At 38.9% G+C, this 22,690-nt stretch overlaps 1 protein-coding gene across 4 annotated transcripts in view; it reads left to right on the forward strand.

The window, feature by feature from the left end:
* Window positions 1-22,425, forward strand: part of LOC146000520 (uncharacterized) — a 45,973-nt gene extending 23,548 nt beyond the window's left edge. For all 4 annotated transcript variants that reach the window (XM_083138262.1, XM_083138263.1, XM_083138264.1 and 1 more), the window contains 2 exons: window positions 10,405-10,543; window positions 19,883-22,425. In XM_083138262.1, coding sequence (XP_082994388.1) covers window positions 10,405-10,543; window positions 19,883-20,468 — 725 coding nt within the window. In that variant the 3' untranslated portion in view covers window positions 20,469-22,425. The remainder of the gene's footprint in view (window positions 1-10,404; window positions 10,544-19,882) is intronic.
* Window positions 22,426-22,690: the final 265 nt, after the last annotated feature.

Raw genomic sequence — 22,690 nt, forward strand, 5'->3', positions numbered from 1 at the left:
TGAATGTGGGTAAAAATTATTCAGTCTAAAGTTTCCCCTTATAATGATACAAGGGTCGTTCAAGGTTGACCGGGATTTTCGTACGTAAAAAATCGATGAATAGCCGGATCATGATGAAACATGCGGGTGACGTAATGTATTCCTTCGCGAGTAACTAGCGCCCGGCATGACGTATTTCGTGCATGCGCAGCAGTTGCAGCGAACATGGCGGCAAGCAGTGTGTCTGTGGCTGTGGAGCAGTGGTGTGTAATCAAATTTCTCGTGAAGGAGAAAGTGAAACCAGCTGAGATTTTCAGACGATTGCAAGCACAGTATGGTGAACAAACGATGTCGCGGACAAGAGTGTACGAATGGTGTGAGCAGTTTCGCGAAGGACGTGAGCTGGTGACAAATGAAGCGCATAGACACATTCGCCCGACTGCAGTCACACCAGTGAATATCGCACGTGTTGAGCAAATGATTCTTGAGAACCGGCGAGTAACAGTGCGGGATATTGCTGCCGAGGTTAATATCAGTGTCGGGAGTGTTGAGACAATCATTCACGACCACTTACACTTCCTCAAAATCTGTGCAAGGTGGGTTCCCCGCCAGCTGACATTCGATCAGAAGTGGACACGCAGGACGGTCTGTGAACAGCTTCTGAATTGGTTTCGAGCAGAAGGTGATGAATTGTTGCAATCCATCATCACGTGTGATGAAACATGGTTGCACAATTCAACCCCAGAGACCAAAAGACGCAGCATGGAGTGGCGGCATAAAGGTTCCCGGCCCCCCAAGAAAAGCAAAACGCAGCCATCCGCTGGAAAGATCATGGCAAGTGTCTTCTGGGACATGAAGGGCGTTATCCATGTGGATTTTCTGGACAAAGGGAGCACGATTAATGCCCAGTATTACTCCACATTGTTGAGTGGTGCTGTACGAAAGTCCATTCGCAAGAAAAGACCTGGGATGTTGTGTGGAAATGTCATTCTTCTCCATGACAATGCCCGCCCTCACACGGCCAATGTGACAACAACAACTCTGGCCGACATGGGCTGGGAAGTTCTGCCCCACCCCCCCTACAGTCCGGATTTAGCCCCCAGTGATTATCATTTGTTTGTACTCCTTAAAGACCATCTGGGAGGGAAGAAATTCACGACAGACGAAGCACTTCGGAGCGATGTCCTCCAGTGGCTACGACAACAACCAAGTTCTTTCTACGCCAAAGGAATTCGGGAGCTGCCAGAACGATGGCAACAGTGCCTCGGCGCGCACGGAGAATACTTTGAAAAACTGACATAGTTTGGTGTTTCTTCTGCTACCTATTTCCTCTGCAAAAATAAAAGTCCCGGTCAACCTTGAACGACCCTTGTATATGTCCCATTATCTTACATAAAGATGTCAGCATTGCAGAGCTAAGGACATCAGTTCACCTGCCTGCTCACAAGAATATCTAAATACTAATCTGTCCAGATAATCCAAATATGTATAGGGTGTCCAACAAAGAACACATGTTTTTAATTCATATTATTGTATTACATTCGGAGCCATACCTGTGTGCAACATATTTTATGGAAGTTCAATGTTCAAAGTTTCATTACTTTTAGCGTAATTCGATGTGTGCACCATTTACATTCCTCCACTTCAGTCACACTTGGGTAAGCATATGTATAGGAATATCGTCTATGATTGTGGTTATACTTTGGTGCAAGTGACTGGATTTTTTCTTGATACACAATGTCTTATATGTAGCCCCAAAAGAAAATATTGGTGTCAAATCAAGACCTACTCTGGCAATCTATTTCCTGGGAATAGGTTTTACCCCCCAAAAAATATGAACAGCTTAGCCTGTACAGCTATGTGATGTTGCTGCAATTTTGTGAGAAATGTGTGAAGTAAAACTTTCTTGTTGTTGCCTCAAGATTATGCTCAAAATACCATTGTTTGCTGCAACAAAAATAATATATTTGTAATTGAAACCAAGGAGTTATTTTTCGGACACGGAGTATTTTTAACAATGTGAATAAGAGTACTGTGTTCCCCTGTGATTTGCACCATGCCATGAAGGCGTGTAGGGTAGGGTTCACAGATGTCCCATAAAATATGGGAATGTCCCATTTTTTGTTAAGGCATCCCGTTGTGCTGACAAAATTTATCGGGACAGCTTTTTATCCCATACTTCAATGATAGGAAACATATTATTTTCTATTTTCACCCGTACTGAAGAAGTTTATCCCACTGTGGTATAAGGTACAGGTGTATGTACAAGCGTTACAGAGACACTAATTATGAGGGTGAGTAGACTCCGCTGAATTGGTGTTCTGTGCACACAATGGAACTCATAATTATTTTAGCTATCCATGCTGACGTGAGTAAGAGTGGGTATTACAGTTCCCTGTGGTTGTGTTCCTAGATTTTTGTTTTTCCACTGAGAATGCCTAAAAGAAAGTGTGAACTTAAGAATCAGTGACAATGAGTAATAATACATACTAGAGAATTGCATTTTAAAAAAAATAATGTCATTTAGTGTGAAAAACTCCTTAAATATGAGGTGCATTTCAAAAGAAAGACACAATTGGTTATATCATACAAGAAAAAAAGTGTAGCAACACTGTATTAGTGGTTACAAACAACTACATATCTAGGAGTTCAGCCAATCCAAAACTACCTTTTTCAACATCTCAGTTGCCTCTCCGAAGGTGCAGTGGTAACATCGTCGCCTTGTAATTAATAGGTCCCAGGTTCGATACCTGGTGGAGGCACATAGTTTTACTGTGCATAAAGTGGACTTAAAGCAACAAATCAACATCTCAGTTTCTTCAAATTGTTGAGATGCAAGACATTTTTTGAGCTTGAGGAAGACGTGATAATCACTAGGTATAAGGTCCGGACTATTCGAAGAGTGATCAAAAAGTTCCCATGTGAACTTGGGAATTGTCTAGAGAGTAAGGACAATGACATGTGGTTTAGCATTGTCATGGATAAGAACCGTTCATGAGCGCAGCAATCCATGTCGTTGATTTTGTATGGCATGTCTTGTTCTGTTAGTGTTTGACAGTTTCCCTGGATGTGATTGATTTCCCCCTGCTCCTTGAAATTCACCAAGAGCACACCTTGTTGGTTGCAGAAAACAGCTGCCATGACTTTTCGTGCGGATGAAGTTTGCTTGAACGTTTTTTGCCTTTTCTGGGTGTGAACACACCATTGCCATACTTTTCCTTCACTTATTACACTCGGTCCACATCCTTCACAATTCTCCGTGAATTTTGACAACATGATGACTTTTGGCGTTAAGAAATCAAAATCGAATCACAAATTGTACTTCTCAACTGGGATTGTGCATTTTAACACGCTCTCACAAAACAGCTGACTAACAGGGGTGGCCCGGGTGGGCCCAGCCCAGTTTTCCACCACATGTTTTTTTTTTCTTCAGAAAGACCCACCTCGGAAAAAATCGTCCAAAAGTTTTTTTTTTTTTCAGGAAATGTAAATTATTGCTTTAAATACTTGTGAGGTTAAAAGGCTTAGCAGAGCTTATAATACTAAAAATAATTAATGTAATGCAAGTTTCAGGCTATTTTCCCTTAATCATGCTAGAAATGGTATTTAAACAGAAATGAGGAAAATGTATATACAAGAAACAAAAAAAGAAAAGTATCAGAAATTTTAGACAACATTTGCATTGATTGAACATAGTTGAACAAACCTTATAATTTTTAAATGTGGTTGTATTTTGGTTACGTGGGGGAAACCATAGTGGCACATCAGTGACGATCAATTGAATACAATAAATTTTTGCATGTCTAGCAACTTACAAGGGAGAGTTGAGTAAATGTTATTGAAATGTTAATCGTGGCATAATTAAATTGAAACACACTTCAAATAATTTTTCATTTCTCATCACAATGGGTTGCTTGCCTATGCAGCATAAGTGTTACTTATGTCTGGTTAGGAGCTCTATACCCATCATAATCTGCCACAATTTCAGTTGTTTTCGTCTTATTATTTTTTAAGGATGTATGGTACTTGAGTAAATACAGTTTATATGTATACTTTCATATTTTGATCATTTTTGACATTTTCAACCTTTGTATAGACTACAGTTTTGAGCTTGTGCACGAAACGTACAGGAGCATTTTGTACTTGCACTGTAATTTGGCAATAAAATTATCAAAATGTACATGTTAGGGTGGATGGGCAGAGAGCGATGAGTCATCTATTTAGTGGCCATGATAACTGCTGTAAATTTAGAAACATTTATGTAAAATTATTTCTGCAGCTAGAAAACTTAGACATCATGTTTCCAGATGGATCTATGCCATCCTCTACATTTTTTTTTCTGTCTAGAATACATTTTCGGAGTATAAGGAATTAAACGCAGTCATGTTAGTTATTTCATTTGTGCGCAGTTTTGCATTAAACTTTTAAAATAATATTTCATAATTTAGGAGAGGAGTAGTGGTAAAATAACAAATGTTATTTTTATGATAATTGCCATAAATGTAAAGCTTTTGAGTTGCACTTTTTACAGTTGCAAAATAAGTTGAAGGATTGGTCTCACATTGTAATTGAGAAAAATTGGTCGCCATGTTCAAAAATACACCTCGGGAATGATTTTGTTTGCATTTGCAAACATAACCCAGTCAAGGAAATCTACAACAAGGACTGGGAAGTACATCATGCTAATAACATGTCACCCCATAACTGGTCAGATAATCTCCCACTTTTGGTGGAAGTGAGGCTGGCAGTCGGTAGGTATACCCTGGCCCTCACAGGCTGTTGTGTCATGGGTTATTTTATTTACTATTAGTGAATATTCCATTCTGAACTTAAGTTTATGAAACAAATTATTTTGTGAATGCAGGGTTGTGCCTATGTTGGAATGCATTCTGTTGCAGCTACAAACACATTTATTACCTCATTTATATCATTTGTGTATTCCCAATATTTTTCCTGCCTCCTCCGTGCATTAACCATGCCAAATTATAAGTCGGTCATATTTAATTGTCTTGGCTGATTTCGTTCAAATGGAACACCTTATGCATTCTCCAAAATATCTAGCTGCTATAAAAATGGCTTGTTTCCCATTCTTATTTATTATTTTGATTGTAAAGCAGGGGTATAGAGAAAGAAGTTATTTAGGGTGTCTACCAGTCAAGAAAGTCGTGAAAGTCAAGAACGTAGGTCAAGAAGTCAATAAAAAGTCAATAAGTTATACTTGTGGTCAAGAATCATTGCTACCCCAATGACTGATTAGTTGATTTAGTTTATTTTACTTAACTTTTCTGTCCCTTTGGCTAATCGCGAAGATGAGGATGAATGGTGGTAAGATGGTGGATGAAGAGACAATCACAAATATATAGGGATGACAACACGATCCCCACATAAGATTATACTGACCGTGAGTCCAGACGCCAGAGCCTCGTAAGTCTGCCAAATGCATCCAGCATGCAATTATAGATAAAATAGTTCTAAATCTCCTGTTATATACTGCTGCGGTTTTCATTTTAACCAGCCTTTTGGTAGGATTTTCTTAATTGCTAATTTCCAACTTATCTTTATTTATTCGACTCCTACTTAGGTAAAGAAAAAGTCCTGAAAAACTCAAGAATTTTGGATTTGTTATTTTGGTAGACACCCTGTTATTCAACTAAAAACTACCCAAGATGAAACTTCTGGAACCATTTGAATTACGGTAATTGCTGAATATTTGTTTGCCATTACAGGTCATAATGCAAAGGTTGAGAGATTACTTTCATTACTATCAGCACAACAGACTTACGAGAAATTTTTTTTTTATATATAGAAAGTCTGTAAGAAGTTTGGCCCATATAATACAAGTATCAAAAAGTTTGACTGTCCAGTCTGAATATGATTACAAGTTTGGAAATATTGAATTATTAAAGAATTCATTAAGAAATCTTTTTTTTTTTTAACTGAAAAGTGTCAATTTTAAATTACTCTGTAACGTGTTCTACAGAAATGTGTATTATTTATTGTGAATGTTTTGTGTCCTACATTTTGGAACATTATGTCCTACATTTCCCTTATAGCGATCTGGTAACCCTATCAACGGGACTCTTCCCAAGATCTTGCACCCGTGGCAGTGTGTCAACTTAGCTCTCTTGGAACCAGATCTGGCTCTTTGGTGCACTCGTTCGGCTGTGAACTTGGACGCCCATTCCCGTGCCCTACTATGATGCCATCACTGGCTCCAGCCCACATTTGTCATAATTATACATCCCCAGCTACTTCTTTATAGCACCGTGTTTGACGTGAAATTCACATAATATTTTTATCAGGGAATTCTGTATTTTTGATTTTATACGACAATCGGTGGATTATTGAGATGGGCGATGCCGCCAGATCTAGGTGTTGAAAACTAAGAAGAAATTGTCCTCAATTTAGAAGACATGTCAAAAAAAAGGGGCGATATTTTTTTAAAAAACTAGAAAATGATAGAAGAAATGTATTGTGATTGATAAACAAGTACATACCTTGGCTACTTTTTGACGTAGTCACCATTAACCTCCAGACATTTTTGATAGCGTGGCACAAGCTCCCATATACCCTCTGCATAAAAATCTGCCACCTGAGAGTGCAGCCAGTCCAGAACTGATGTCTTGAGCAGGTCACTGTCGTTGAAACGCTTCGATTCAAGCCACTTTTTCAGGTGAAGAAAATGAAAGAAATTGCCGGGGTCAAGGTCGGAGCTGTAAGGGGATGATTGAATATTTCCCATCAAAATCTTCCAATTGTCTCAAAAGTACGAGCAGTGGTGTGTGGGTGGGCGATGTCATGGATCAGAAAAATTCCAGAGCGTAGCATTCCTCTCCTCCGGTTTTGGATGGCACATCACAGATTATTCAGTGTTTCGTAATACACCTCTGCTGTAATTGTGTGTCCTGGTTCCATGAATTTACAAAAATCACACCCTTTTGGTCCAAAACACGGTTGCCACGTTTCATCCCCCGTCACTATGTGCGAGAAGAGGTCATCCCCATCCTCCCCCCAGCGGGCCAAAAAATCACGTGCACCTCTCCTTCTTTCCTCTTTGTGAGCATCTTGTCAGCATTTTTGCTACCCACCTCGCACACAGTTTGTGATACCCCAGGTTGTCAATCACAATTCGATGCACTGTTTTCGCAGACACTTCTGGAAACTCTTTGGCGAGTTCAGATATTGTGAACCGACGATTGGAAAGCACTTTCTCGTTAACGCGTTCCACCAGATTATCCGTCTGAACACTTGATCTTCCGCTACACTCATCATCATGGACATTTAAAAGCCCTTCCTGAAACTCTCTGCACCATTGCCTGACCTTCTCATCACTGTCTGTCCATAAATGGTACACAATTTCCGATGGATGTCATCTACATTCTGTCATTTGGCATTCAGAAATCGTATGACAGATCTCACTTCACATTTGGTGGGATTTTGTATTACAGCAGCCATTTCACCTTACTGCTACTCACACGTACGCAACCCCACTCTGACGATTCTATCTCTGTTGCAAGGACAGAATACTAGGGCATGCTCTTGCGCATGCTCAACTTCATCAGTGTTGCCAACCCTGCGTAAAAAATTATCAGCACTTTTTGACATGCACCTCGTAATAGCAGTGCCCCCACCCCTTTGACAACTAACATTAACCTAGAAGGCACTTTATCCAGCCTTCGTAAATCTAGCTCCTTGAAAGTCAGTTTTAACTCCATATAAGGTGAAATTTAGTTATTTATGGGCATCAGGTTTGGCAACATGGCCAGGAGGCAAAGAGAAAAGCATTGATTATATGGGAGTATGATTTGATTTGTTCTCTTGGGAATATAAAACTTCCGATGGAATAGAAAAATATGTCAATGGGAAGAGGGCAGTTTGAATATGCATTTCACCAGCGGAAAAGTCGAAACTTCCATTTGATTAGCCGTAACTTGATGTTCAAGTTGATTCACCATAGGGAATACATGGGATTCCGAGAATTCTTATTCATCGTATTTTTCAAACATCGTGTCCAACTTAATAATCAACATAAGAAAACTCTTATAATTGCAACATGGAGAGAAATTCATACTCTTGGATACACCCAGGGTTTTTTTTAGTAGCAGTTCCCATTCAGCCGATACGGAAATAAATGCTATATCTCCTCCCCTTAAGTACAAAACTTTAAGAACGAAATTAAAATGGGATATCGGTAAAACTTAACAAAACTAACTTAGAATTTCAGAAATTGATCTTGCTCACGACACTAATCAGTTTTTGTCCTTCATTAAAAATCAAAGAAAAATCCACCTGTGCATCCAACTAAGAATACTGAAGAAAACATTGACGATAATGAAAGTATCCAAGATCTCTTTGCAAAGTATCCTACCAAGATCCACATCTGATGTAAACATGAACTCACTTCCTATTATCTTAAATATCTCTGAAATATCACTAAATGAAATTGAGCAAGCCATTAAAAGACTTAAACCTAAAAAATACCTAAAAAATCTGCCAGCCCTAACTCAATCTTCCCTTGTGTAATTAAAGGATGTTCGAAAATTCTTTACACCCTTTTCAACTTGGCTATTAGAACTTCGAGATTTCCAGCAATGTGGAAAATAACTGAAATCTGTCCGATTCCCAAAGCTGTAACTACAGGCCCATTGCAAAATTCTCAGTACCAGCAAAACTCTTCGAGCAGATAATATACAAACACATATATTCCCATATTATACCCATTTTATCCCCCAATCAGCATGGATTTGTCCAAAAGTGCTCAACCGTAACTAATCTTGTCAAACTGACAAGCTATATTGCATCCAGTATAGATAATAAAGGGCAAGTTGGCATTTTATAAACATACTTTTCAAAGTCATTCGACATGGTTCACCACAATATATTAATACAGAAATTTGCCAACAATAGCCTATCTCCTCCACTTATAACCCTTCTCTCTTCATATCTGCATAACAGCCGACAATATGTCATGTATCAAAGCTGCAGATCAACTGAATACATAGTCAGTTCAGGAGTCCCATAGGGGTCGAATCTTGGTCCCTTGCTTTATTTAATTTTTATAAATGATTTGCCAGAGCTACTCACAAAATCTGAAACGTTAGTCTTTGCTGACGATGTTAAAATACACATATAAAAATATTGTAAATGCTGATGACTGTACGATATTACAAAAATAGCTGGATAACTTGCTTCAGTGGTGTGAAATTAATAAAGTCAGCCTGAACTTAAAGAAATGTAAACATGTATCATTCACCCACAACAAAGACCCTACTCAATATTCATATACAATTTCTAATGTGTTAGTACAAAGTGAGAATATTGTTGCTGACCTAGGGGTCACATTTGACCAAAAGTTATCATTCCAACCACACTTTGCCTGCATTCTAAGTGAAGCTCACAGAAATTTGGGATTTATAATGAGAATGGGTAATCAATTTAGAAGAAAGGAAACATTTATATTGCTGTATTATACACTCATCAGATCTAAACTTGAATATGACTCATCTTTGGAACCCATAATTCAAGAAAGATATCGAAAAATTAGAGAAAATTCAAAATAAATTTCTCAGATATCTACTCTTTAAACTTTGGTACATATCCCAAACTCACTCCTAGCAACATATTACGTGAAATCTTTGAATTTTTATATATATTTTGTTCTGTTCATAGAATTTCAGTTTTCAATTAGCTTGTAAGGTCATATCCCACAATTGAGTCCCATTATTATTGTATTGCCTCTGGTTTTTTTTTTCTATAATCTAATAATTAAATTCTTTGCATAATTATTATTTGATACAAATTGTATATTACGTCATTCATATTTCTTTTGAACGATCTTTATTATGATCTTGGTAATGTAATGGTGGCATCAATATTGAACACAGTAATTGGGCATGCACCTGTTGTGTTTCAATGAAATAAATAAAACAAGGTATAACATATTCCATTAGAAGGAGGACTTTTTGTGCATCGTAGTCTTGAAAAATAAGTGTCCCGTATTTTTTTCTGGAATATCTGGGAACCCTAGTCATGCTGTACTTGGAATTTGAACTCAAGACCTGTCTTATACATGTTTATTGTTTTCAAAGAGCACTTTCTTAAAATTCCTTATGTGTCTGTGTATGCATGTTTGCCTGTACAGTTCTAACCAGAATGTTTGAACAGAGGTCAGTAAACTAAAAAAAAGAAAAAGTAAAGTGTTCCCCTGTGCTTTGCACCACACCATGAAGGCATATAGGGGGTGTGGAGTTAAGGCCCCACACTTTCTTGATCACTGCCGAAGGTGGAGGTTATGTGATCAGCACCAAGCCCCTGGCTGCCTTTACTCCCCAGATCAAAGTTTACCAAAAATCTGAGAGGCAGAATGTCAACACCTGTCGAATTTGTCATGAAGTCGCACAATTATAATTTTCCTTTCTTTTGTAGGTCCTAAAAGTTCAGGGACTCCTGCTGGTTATTGCTTTTGGGTACAAATGGCTGGGATTCCCTTTGGCTGCTGTTGGTTCCAGATTAAGCAAGTAAAATTTTCCACTAGAGAAGTTTGTATGCAGCTGAAACACATCAGGTGTGAACTTTGTTTTCATTTTTTTTTTTCATAGTGCATGCAATATTCAAAAAGTAACTTCTGGAAGGTGGTTGAATATAAAGAATACATTGTTTGTCACACATTTATTATGAATAGAATCCTTACGCTATAAACTTCTACTTTATACAGGCACTTTCAGAGTGTGACACCATAGGCTTTTGTAGAATCTTGACCTACATATCAATCACCTGATTCTTTCACAAGTATTAGTTTCTATTCATGCACACATGTTGTAGTGTCAGTAAGTTTTAGAGTAATCATCAAGAGCGATCGGACCTCTTGCGCACATGTGACATTTGAGGCCAACACAATTCCAAGTGTGTGCTTTTTAAACTTTCGTGAAATACAAAGAAAATTGTAACTCGAGATTTAATTGCTTCAAATTGGTTTTGTTTTCTTAAGAACCAAGCTTTTAGCAGAGGTAAACTTTATACATTGTGCCTAACAATAATTAGTATTAAAGGATGATGAAGAAGAAGTGAATGAGAAAAATGTAGCATGTAGTGGTGGCACATTTATACAACCATGCAACGTTTCGTTGAAATCTGACTGATATTTCTTGAGTAAAAAATAATAATATTATATAAAGTGGCAGTGTTGCCAGTTTTGAAGAAATGACATGTTAATTGCTGCTGCTGGTCGAAATATCGACCATCCACCCCCAACAGACATGGCTCCAAATTTGGTCATCCGGACGCTAAAGGTTATTGCAGGTTAATGAGAGATGCAGGAAATTCCTAACTGGGGAGAGGTTGGATAATTGAAGAAACACAAGGCAGATTGCTATCAGCACCGAGGATGTCGTCTGCACAAACACTGAATGGTTTTGTGGTACGAGGAAGTAGGTGTTAACAGTTGGGCTGAAAAGTTCATAGGTGACTCATAGATGGCGTTACTAGAATTAAATCCATGTGATTTTTACTTAGTACTAACCTTCAAAAGATACGTGTATAAATTTCATCTGCCGGATAATTAGTTCTTGAGATATAGCATTGTGAGTGAAGCAGCTTTTGTTATTGTGAAAAAATGGATAAAAAAGAATTTCGTGTGTTAATAAAGCATTGCTTTTTGGCGAAAAAAATACTGTCGAAGCCAAGGCTTGGCTTGATAAACATTATTCGGACTCTGCACCAGGAAAATCAACTGTTGAGAAGTGGTTTGCTAAATTTAAACGAGGTGAAATGAGCATCGAAGACGATGCACGCAATGGACGCCCCAAAGAGGCTGTTACCGACGAAAACATCAAAAAAGTCCACAAAATAATTTTAAATGATCGTAAAGTGAAGTTGATCGAGATAGCTGAGACTTTAAAAATATCAAAGGAACGTGTTGGACATATTGTGCATGAATATTTGAACATGCAAAAGCTGTGTGCAAAATGGGTGCCGCGCGTGCTCACAATCGATCAAAAGCAACAACGTTTTGATGATTCGGAGCAATGTTTAGGGATATTCAACCGTAATAAACACGAATTTTTCCGTCGATATATTACAATGGATGAAACATGGCTCCATAACTACACTCCAGAGTCCAATCGACAGTCAGCCGAGTGGACTGCACGTGATGAACCAAATCCAAAGCATGGAAAGACGCAACAGTCGGTTGGCAAGGTTATGGCATCAGTATTCTGGGATGCGCATGGTATTATATTCATCGATTACCTCAAAAAGGGCCAGACCATCAACAGCGATTATTACATAGCGTTGTTGGAGCGTTTAAAGGATGAAATCACGAAAAAACTGCCCCATTTGAAGAAGAAAAAAGTGCTTTTTCATCAAGACAATGCACCGTGTCACAAATCAATGAAAACTATGGAAAAATTATATGAATTAGACTACGAATTGCTTCCCCATCCACCATATTCTCCAGATCTGGCCCCCAGTGACTTTTTCCTGTTTGCAGACCTTAAAAGAATGCTCGCTGGAAAGAAATTTAGCACTGATGAAGAGGTAATCGCCGAAACTGAGGCCTATTTTGAGGCTAAAGAGAAATCGTACTATAAAAATGGCATCGAAAAATTATATGACCGCTATACTCGTTGTATCGCCCTCAAAGGCAACTATATTGAATAATAAAATCGAATTTTGTCAAAAAAATATTTTTTACTATGTTAGCCTACGAACTTTTCAGCCCAACTGTTACATCTTAGCCGTCTCTCATGAGAGACAATGTGTTATGCATCGAGTGCAGATGGAGGTCAACAAGGGCTCTGATGCCTCCGCATACAAGCTGATACGAAATGTACCAGAACACAGGAGAATGACAGCATGATGAACAGCCTTGAGGATGAAGTGTCAAGAAAGATGATCAGAGGAATAATCGAACTTTAATCTAATGGAGTCGAAAGAGAACAGTGTGATCAGTAGGGCTTGGAAGTTAATGACCTAAAAAATCTCAAAACATGACCTATAGAATGGCCTTTTAATTGTTAAAAAAATGACCCAAAAATAATTTTTGCTCTTAAAATGAAAGCTTGATTGCAACTTTCAAGAGAGTAGTTGAATAATTGGACAAAACACATTGTTTACTGGTTTAAACTACTGAATCAAAGGGGTAAAAAAGCACTAATGTAGTTTTCTTTATTTTTACTTTGAACTTTTTCTGTGTGTCATTCACTTATTTTCAGAGTGGACCTTGCACGATACAGTAGTCTGTCATCATCTGAAAATACAGTTATCTTTTGCATACATCAGATTATATTATTTTTATATTGTGACTAAATCTAAAATTTAAATAAATTATAGTAGTAGTAGTAGTAGGCATCAAGGGAATCTCAAAGTATTTTAAATATGCTGGAGGAAAAATAAATGTTCCACAATTAATTATGAATTGTATATACTCCATTGCCTAACATTTCAGTTAAAAATAAAATTGTACATTTTCATTGACCATATTTTCAATTAATGGCGAACTTGCTAAAAAGACCATCCATAAATTATGTTAACGAATGCATTTCAAATTCACGAAACAAGAGGGAAGAAGAAAAATAAACCTCAAAAATGAAGAAAAATGCAATAAAAACGACATAAAATACTGAAAAATGACCTAGAAACCAATAAAGGCCGAAAATGTAAAATAAAAACCATGTTTTCTGGTTCTAACTGAAGGGAAACATTTTCAATGCTCAGAAAAAAATAATAATTTGTCATCAACTTCCGAGCAGTGATCGGCAACCCAATGAGAATGTGAACAATAATAACCTCCTTCCTAGAAGTGAGGAATGAATCCTTCAATCAGAACCTGTTGAATAATGTGTGCAAACAATTTGCCAGTATGGAAAGCAAATTTCCCTTCTTATGACAAAAATATGGGGACAGTGTGTTCAAATGGATTGAAAAGTTCAAAAAAATGGTATTAAGCCCATTCACATCCACTACTGACAACATCGAGTAAGTTCATTCCACGATTCTGACAAACCAACAAGTGAATATTGATGAAGTGGCAAGTCATAGTATCCATTGGTGAATTTTGGCCACGGGTACACCTTCAGCGCACAAAAATTGAATCACTGCTTGCAGGTCTTCTTTGGTGCAAAGGGAGAGAGGTGAGGTCATGTTAACTAGCAACAACAAGAAAAGAAAGTGAGTGATAAAGGTCAATTATCCACCAAAGCACTGGGAAGTGCACACTATTGACATGTGTGCACAGAAAGTGTATGGCTGAACTGAAAGAATGCAGCAAAAGTATACATAATTATTGTAGGATGTTTTCCCTCAGCTTTTAGCATTTGCCATTTTCCAAGTAACCAAAAGTGGTTGCCCAATGTTGGGCCAACCGTACTGAAAATGGTTGGCCCAATGCAAAACATACCGTTGGCCAACGGTAATATTGCCATGTTTCCAATGCCCAACGTCCTGAAAACTAAAGAATGGATAGGTTTGTTTTCTGATTTATACATAATTTATTGTGAGGCCAAATGTAAACAATAGTTCAAGTTATTTATGAAAATAAAAATAATACACAGCACTTTCTCAGTCACATGGTATTATTATTTTCAAAGCACCATACCTTCAATTGGCAGCACAAAATCCTTCTAGAGTTTACTTACTTTTCCCCTCTTTCATGGAATTTAATCTGCACATAACATTGTTTAACCGCCTTCACAATAATACCTGTGGGAATGTTCTTGTTCTACTACAGCAAAAGTGACAAACAATAAGCAATTCCCAACACATCTTTCATGCATGGTGGCTGACAAAGGACTGGTGAGTGACTGCAAGTTGAAAATAGCTTCTACTTCATTAAAATTTATATTATATTTCCAGTATGTCCTGTGACTTAACTATTCTAAATGAAACACTGATACATGTAATTTATTTTACACTAGAATTTTCAGCATTCTCCTGAAAGTTGTCTTAGCATGAGACTTTTCATGGTTGGGCAAACATTGTCAACCACCATTGGCCCAACGTAAGACCAACATCAATGTGCGAACGAATGTAAAGCCAACCTTTCCCACGTAAAAACTGACGTTGGTCCAACGGTGGTGGTTACTTGGGTTTGAATGTTCAACAACATTCTTAGAAATAATATCGTCCATGGTATTTAATTTTGGTTAACGTAAACTTTCTGCTGATTCCACCCTACTTATAGGTCCAGTGTGGTACATGTCTTTCCTGGTGCAGGACAAATTTCAATCTCATTTTTCTTCCTTGCATTAAAAAAGCACAAGAATAAGACTTTCTCAGTGTAAAGGGAATCATTGATGAAATATCCAGAAATGAGAAAATCTATTGGGGAATGTTTTGAGCATACACTACCACATCTTTTATTCCCCAAACATGAAGTAAATAGTTTTACTGTAACATTTTCAGTAAAAATCAATAACTTTGCATATTGTATCTTGTTTAGGTAGCAATAATTTTTCTTTAAATTCTGCAGGATATCTGTAGAATTGTATTCATAATTATGTTTCAGTTCATTTGTATTTTGCATATTTTAGTCCACATGTCCATATTTTTTAACACCATATTTGCATAAGTTTGTTAGTATTGCATAATATTGACAATCAGTGGCATGCGGTGATGTCGACACTTGGGGTAGCAATAAGTGGCGTGCCCAAGGGAAGTTGGTGTGGGTCATAATCCCCCTCCCCCCTTTAGGGCCCAGTATTCCTAAAAATAGAACGTCAAAGAAAGGAAAGGATTGCAAAATGAGGAAGGACTACTGAAAAGAACCATGTGTTAATCCCACCCACTTTCGAAAATCCAAAACATGTTGATTTGACTATTAAGCCAGAGATCCCGGGTTCGAACCTCGACCTGGGCATGGGTGTTATTTGTGTTTGTCCCTTTATCAATTTTATTGTATCATCTTGACGATTAGCCAAAAGTGTATGAAAAGCGAAGTAAAACAAACCAAATCAAACAATCAACCAATGATTTGATTTTATTTATTCTACTTAGCGTCACTGACACATTTGGTTAATCGCGAAGATGATACAATACACTTAATGAAGAGACAAACACAAATAGCACCCATGCCGAGGTCGGGGTTTGAACCAAGAACTCCTGGTGATAACCACTCCCCCGCAGTTGGTTGATTTGGTGTTTAACTCCACTTTATGTACATAGAAGCTAATCGAGACTGGACCTACAGTTTAAAGTGGGATCCGAACCACTATGTGCCTCCACCGAGTACCGATCCGGGGCCACTTGCACTCCTCCACGGAGGTCGGCCGACTACAAGGATGAGTGGAAAGCTCTCTAACTATTTGGATACGTGGGTATCGGAAAAACAAACTGCGTATTTTCTCAGTGGTACGTAAATTTCAATTGTATTTTTGAAACACCATATTTGTATATGATTAACGTTTTTTCCAAGAAAATTGCATTCCTTGATTTCCCTAATTTCTCCATCTCACGATCTCGTTACTAAAGGATCCGGGCTGGAGCCCTGACCTGTGCATGAGTGTTCCTTTGTAACCACTTTTCATCCGTTTAATTTAATCAACGTTCATCGTCATGGCAGAATTTAGGTAAAGTGATGGGAAATCAATGCTAAAGAAAGGGGGAAAAAATACAAATAACTTCCTCCCAGTGCATCCGCAGGGCACTGTGAAATCAGGAGTCCAGAGTTCTCTGTTTATGATTGTCCCTCGTAACTTCCATACGCTCATTAGCTACTTATCACGATTAAACCTATACAAAAGCAATGGGAGGTGGCAAAAATTCAATATATGAGAGGAGATAAACAGGTAACAAAACAAACTTTTTTCAACTTTCTTGAATGATATTCATTTGGCTTTTTGAGTTCTGGGATACATTTTTCATTCCAAATTATTTCATTATTAACTGCAGAGTACAACACATAGGAACAAGAATGCGCTCTCGTCACGGGTTCGAATCCCGGCCTGAATTGTTCTTTGTGAGGTCCCTTAATCAATTTCATTATATCATCACTCATCCTCATTTTTGCGATAACCAAATGTGGCAGAAAGGTGAAGTGAAATAAACCAAACCAAACCAACAACAACAATTAGAACGCGAGTTTTGTTGCCCAAATTTATACATCCGACTGTTTAGCTTACCCATTTTTTATTGGAGGCCAAATTATTAGTATATTTAAATAAAACACTACTAAAACAAGAGCGAGAGAGAGCGTTAGCAAATATTTGTTATTTATTCATTATATATTCCATATTTGAAAAAAGAGAAAAGAAACCATAACATTCTTGTCTGCACGTAATATAAGTACGTTCCCATTCATATACAAATAAAACTACATCCCATATTATACATACATATTGTACAACATATAAAAGGTTGTGTAAATACAGAGAACATAAGTAGACTGCAGAAAATTTTCCCCTGAGTTCTTTAGAGGATTTACAAAGGAATCGAAGAGAAACCAATCCCCTATCTGTCCTATAGGAGATAGACTGGAGGACCTGAAACCACAGGCTTTCAACCATGGGAGCGGGGGCCGAGAAGGCAAGGGAGATACAGGCAAAAATCTTCCCTTTGCCTTCGGGCGGTTGTCTATGCCTGGATCTGGTAAGGCGGAAGAAGAGCCAGCTAGGGTATCCAGCCTTGCCAGCTGATCACATCGAGGGACGAGAAGCACGTGGAAAGAAGTGTTGCATATGAACTGACGCTTCAAGACAATAAATATTGTGATTTGAAAATAATTAGACATGAGATTGGTTGATCTATCTGTGCTAGACTAGCTACTCCTCAGTGCACGTCACTGTTGACAATAGTGATTTGCCAATTTTTATTTTTGATTAACGTTACTTTCTTCTCGTAACTGCACTGGATGGGAAGGAGATTTCTTAATTCAACTCTCATCCAAAGAAATAAATAAATCCGTGGTGGCACTGGTCACATTAACTTCCTTTAATGCTTCTAACCTGGTTCTTAGTCCTGCATTTCCTCCTCTGAGGGTGAGAGACATATACAGTAGGATTGTTTTTCCTGAATCACAGTAAGATTTTGAATACAACAGATATTTTTTTTATCTCAAAGTTGGATGCCATGTGCTTGGTGTGTTAGTGCACAAGTGTTCTTGGGTTATCAGCCAGGTTAAGGTTGATGTTAGCATCCAACGGTTCAAGCGCATACATTGCTCTCATCATCAGGGTATGTGAACTGGAGACCAGTGTAAAGTTATATATGTGAGAGTGGAGGGGCAGAACTTACATTCCAAGAGTATACAGCATCCCCTGTGAATGTGGGACTCCATACGAGGTGGTATCAAAAAGTTTCAAGACTAGTTCTGTAACATGCCAACAGATGGCAGCACAAGTCTGCATGCACGGTTACAGGGAGCACTGTCCTTCGTGAGTGAGTGTGCCAAGAGACATTGTCCTGTGTACAGCAGAAGCTGTGCAACTGGTGCTACTCTGACCACGTGCGTTACCACGTCTGCAATTTCATCATGGACAGCAAGTTAGAACAGATCGATCATGAAATTCTGCATGAAAGTGGGCAAATGTGTCTCAGAGACGCTTGACATGATTTGGCAAGTTTACTGAGATGCTGCAATGAGTCCTTCGAGGTGTTTTGAGTGGCACACACACTTCAAGAACATCACTGCAAGGCGACGAGAGATCAGGAAGACCTTCAACAAAATGTTGAAACCATTCAGCAACTTATGCATGAGGAACGTCTGAGGACAATCCACAACATTGCTGCCATTGTCGGTGTGTCATGTGGAACCAGATTTGGTTTGTGATGAAGATCCAGCTAAGAGGTTACCATTTTGACTCCATTGCGGAGATCCAGCTTGAATCGCAGAAGGTGATTTACACGCTTCGAAAAGAAGACTTCCAGGACGTGCGACTCCAGCTTAGTCACGCATGGAATTCACTTCTCCATAGAAGCACGACATCCACCAATAAAACACCAGGATCCAGAATGAGCCAATCACAAGACAGAACCTAAGCTCTGCCCTCTTCACACTCGCATATACAGGGTGTCGCAAAACAACTTCAACAATGTTTGGGTGCTGATAGATATCATAAAGACAAGTAGCTTTTTCTCATAAACTTTACCTCGGAAGCACTTAGTTTCAGCGCTACAAGCGCTTAAAATCTATCCTCTGTATGCAACCCAACACAGCAGACGACTGCTCTGACATAACTTCCAGGGTATGCAGCAGGGTTGCCACTAGCAGTGTCACTTGCCCATCTTATCTGAGCAAAATACAAAAGAATGTTGATACTAGCAATGTTGTAAGACGTATTTGCAGTACTTCTCAAACTGACCAAGGCAAATGATTTCCAAAATGAAGACTGATATTCAAGAGTATTCATTCTAAAAAGTCTCCATGGTATTTCGTCTGCCATGCAATATCAATTATCGCAAGAGAGGCTTGCAAACAGTAGAAAATCCATGGAAACTTTTTAAGATGAATATTCTAATGAATATCAGTCTTCATTTATTGGAAATTGTTTGTGTTGGTCAGTTTGAGAAGTACTGCAAAACATCGCTAGTATCAACATTCTTTTGTATTTTGCTCAGGTGAGATGAGCAAATGACGCTAGTGACAACCCTGCCGTGTGCTGGGTTGCATACAGAGAGGATAGATTCTAAGCACTTGTAGCGCCGAAACTAAGTGCTTTCGAGGTAAAGTTTATGAGAAAAAGCTACTTGTTTTTATGATATCTATCAGCACCCAAGCATTATTGAAGTTGTTTTGCAATACCCTGTATAACTTTGCACTTGTCTCCAATTCACATACAGTGATGATGAGAGCAATATATGCACTCGAAATGTTGGATGCTAACATTGACTTAACCTGGCTGATAAACCAAGAAGACTTGTTCAAATCATCTTCCCAGGAAAGCTACAATTCCAATTTTTTTCCTTCTTTCAGATCTGTGGAACCAAGTGATCTACAGAATTCCCTTGGAGGAAGATCAAGCATCAGCAGTAATCTGAACGGTAGTGAAGAAACAAGTGAGAGGCCTAAGGTGACCACTAGGATAGAATCTTATTCCTTGGAAGACTTGAAAAGTGCATTACAGGTAGCTATGTTCACTGTGATGCAATGGATTCGGTGTAATGTTACATGCACCAATTTAGTGACACTTCTCCGTATGACGTGTGCACTTCTGGTTGTTTCTGTTGTGGGAGTGGCTGAATTTGTGAAGTATCTAGGAGACTTCATAATACAATTCATGAGGGAGTTCAACAACTTTGTCCATGTATCCACACCTTTTATGCTGGGAGTTCTAGACTTTTTTTCTAAAATTATTGGAGGAATTTTGATGCTGATCGCAATGATATGGAGAAGTTACACTCAACCACGTACTTCAGGTGTTCGCTATCCTCCTAACCCCACTCAACCATGTACTTTTGGTGTTTCTTATCCTCCTATCTCCCAAGGGTATGGTAGTCGTTATTTGGCTTTACCTCCCAGCAGTGGTTCAGCAAAGAAAACAGCGTCGAGCAGAAACTAACCTGTAGGTACCACATATGCACACTACTCTTTGTGAATATTGCAACAGCATGAAGGGATCATGCAAATCGAGTGAAATTTAATCCACATATTTCTAATAATGGGAGTGAGGCTGGCAGTCAGTACAACATTATTACATGTGAAACCTCCACAAGCTGCATGAAGAGCTGCTATACGATGTGTTTCTGGTGAATTGCCTGCAACACTGCTTGCATGCGAGTTCACTGTTCATTGCTCATGGCTGCTGGAGGACTGTGAACAACTAGTTGCCTAGTGACCATATACCAGACATGTTCAATAGGTGATCGTGCAAACCAGAGAAGAAACGGTATCTATTGTGCTGCGAAGAAGGCTCGAACATTCCTGGCCTCCTCGATGGAGAAATGGTATCGTTGTAGCCTTGTAATCTAGGGGTCCCTGGTTTGATTCCCGGTGGAGACACATTGGTTCGGATTCCACTTTAAACTGTAGGTGCAGTCCCGATCAGCCTTAATGGGCATACAGTGGGCGTGGAGCACCAAATCAATCAATCAAACATTCCTGGCAATATGTAATCGGACATTGTTCTGCTGGGATATAGCATCAAGAGTGCGCTGAAGGGAGGGTGACTTTTGCCTCTACAACTTTCCTAATGTAGTGGTTGCTGTTGAGAGTATCCTCAATTCTTACCAGTTAACATTTCAAATATACCCAACAGTGTGTCCCACACCGTGGCTGTGCGGTCTAAGGCATCATGAGTTGGGCTCCAGCTACGGATCACACGCAGGTTCGAGTCTCGTGGTGGGAAGTGTAACAACTTTTCTCTTGAGACATTGGCCTGTGTATAGGACCGATGGCCACCCACCGGTGTCAGGAAATTGGGGAGCTACAAGTGAGTAGCATACCCCGGTCATTGAAACTGCAACAACTGGGGGTTTGTCGTGCTGACTGCCTGTAACTGGTTGGATGATCTCCCACTGACAGGTGGCAGTGAGGCTGGCAGTCAGTAGTTAGATAGGCAGGCCCTGGCCCTTGCAGGCTGTTGTGCCACACGTTATTTATAGCCAACCAACAGTAGTACCTGCAGTTCAGCAAGTATGATGCTGAACAGTGGATGAAAGCTCTCACCACGATATCATCTAATGTGTGCTGCTATCGGGACTCTTCCGAAAACACAACCTGTTACCAGTCTGCATGCCATTGTGTTCAAGAACCCATTGTAGCCTGAGGTGTCGATGGTTCAGAAACAAGGGAATCCACCACAAAGGAATGCATGCAGAGAGACTCCAGTGAAGGGTTTAAGCAAATGCTGTCGAACCGTGGAAGTAGACATTGCCACACATCTTGCAGTACTCCACCGTTGTGTTAACAGTTGTGAGTGATGAAGCTGCACAGTGTGTCTGTGCCGTGTGGAAAAGATGTCAGTCACCATGTGATGATGCCACATTTCATGGTCCACTGCCGGATTTTTTGTGCATCCGGCTCTCTTTGATCCACTTCTTCCACATTTGCTTCGCTATTGTGGCGTTATGTTCCATACAAGCAGCAATGTCACGATACGAAAATACACCTTCATGCAGGCCGATGATTCGTCCCCTTTCAAACGCTGTCGTTAGTTTGTATTGCACCCTTTGGTGTTGTGAGGTATAGTGACTCGTGGAGGAATGATTACTGCTAGCTGACCACAACACACTACTTGTCGGGCTTCTCAACACCCCTCTTTTTATGTAGTTAACAAGACAGTTAAGAGGGCACTGCTGGGTGCAGGCAAGCGGAATCTCTCTGCAATTCTAATCATTTTTTTGTCCTGCTTTGGATTTCTTCTAAGTTTCACATGATTACCATAATTCCTTCATGGTGTTGCAATTTTCACAAACAGTAGTGTATATGTAAATAGAGCTAGGATATGTATGACCAAGTATCGCAAAGATATGAAAAATAAAATGCATCAATTGACCTAAATATATATATATATATATATATATATATATATATATATATATATATATATATATATATATATATATATATATATATATAAACACAGGAATAGGATCAGAAAAGTTGCCAGAAGGGCGGATAAATATTAATCATGAAGGAGACAGTAAACACTTACCACACGAAGAGAAATTATTCTATATTTCGCGATCTGTGTCGCATTTTCAAGTTGAAGGAGAAAGATCGGCGTTACTTAGAGAAGAGGCACACAAAATCTATGCACCAGTGTTGCACTATACAAATGAT

This window comes from Lepisma saccharinum, chromosome 16, assembly GCF_977018435.1.
Source record: "Lepisma saccharinum chromosome 16, izLepSacc3.1, whole genome shotgun sequence".
Classification (NCBI taxonomy): Eukaryota; Metazoa; Arthropoda; class Insecta; order Zygentoma; family Lepismatidae; genus Lepisma; species Lepisma saccharinum.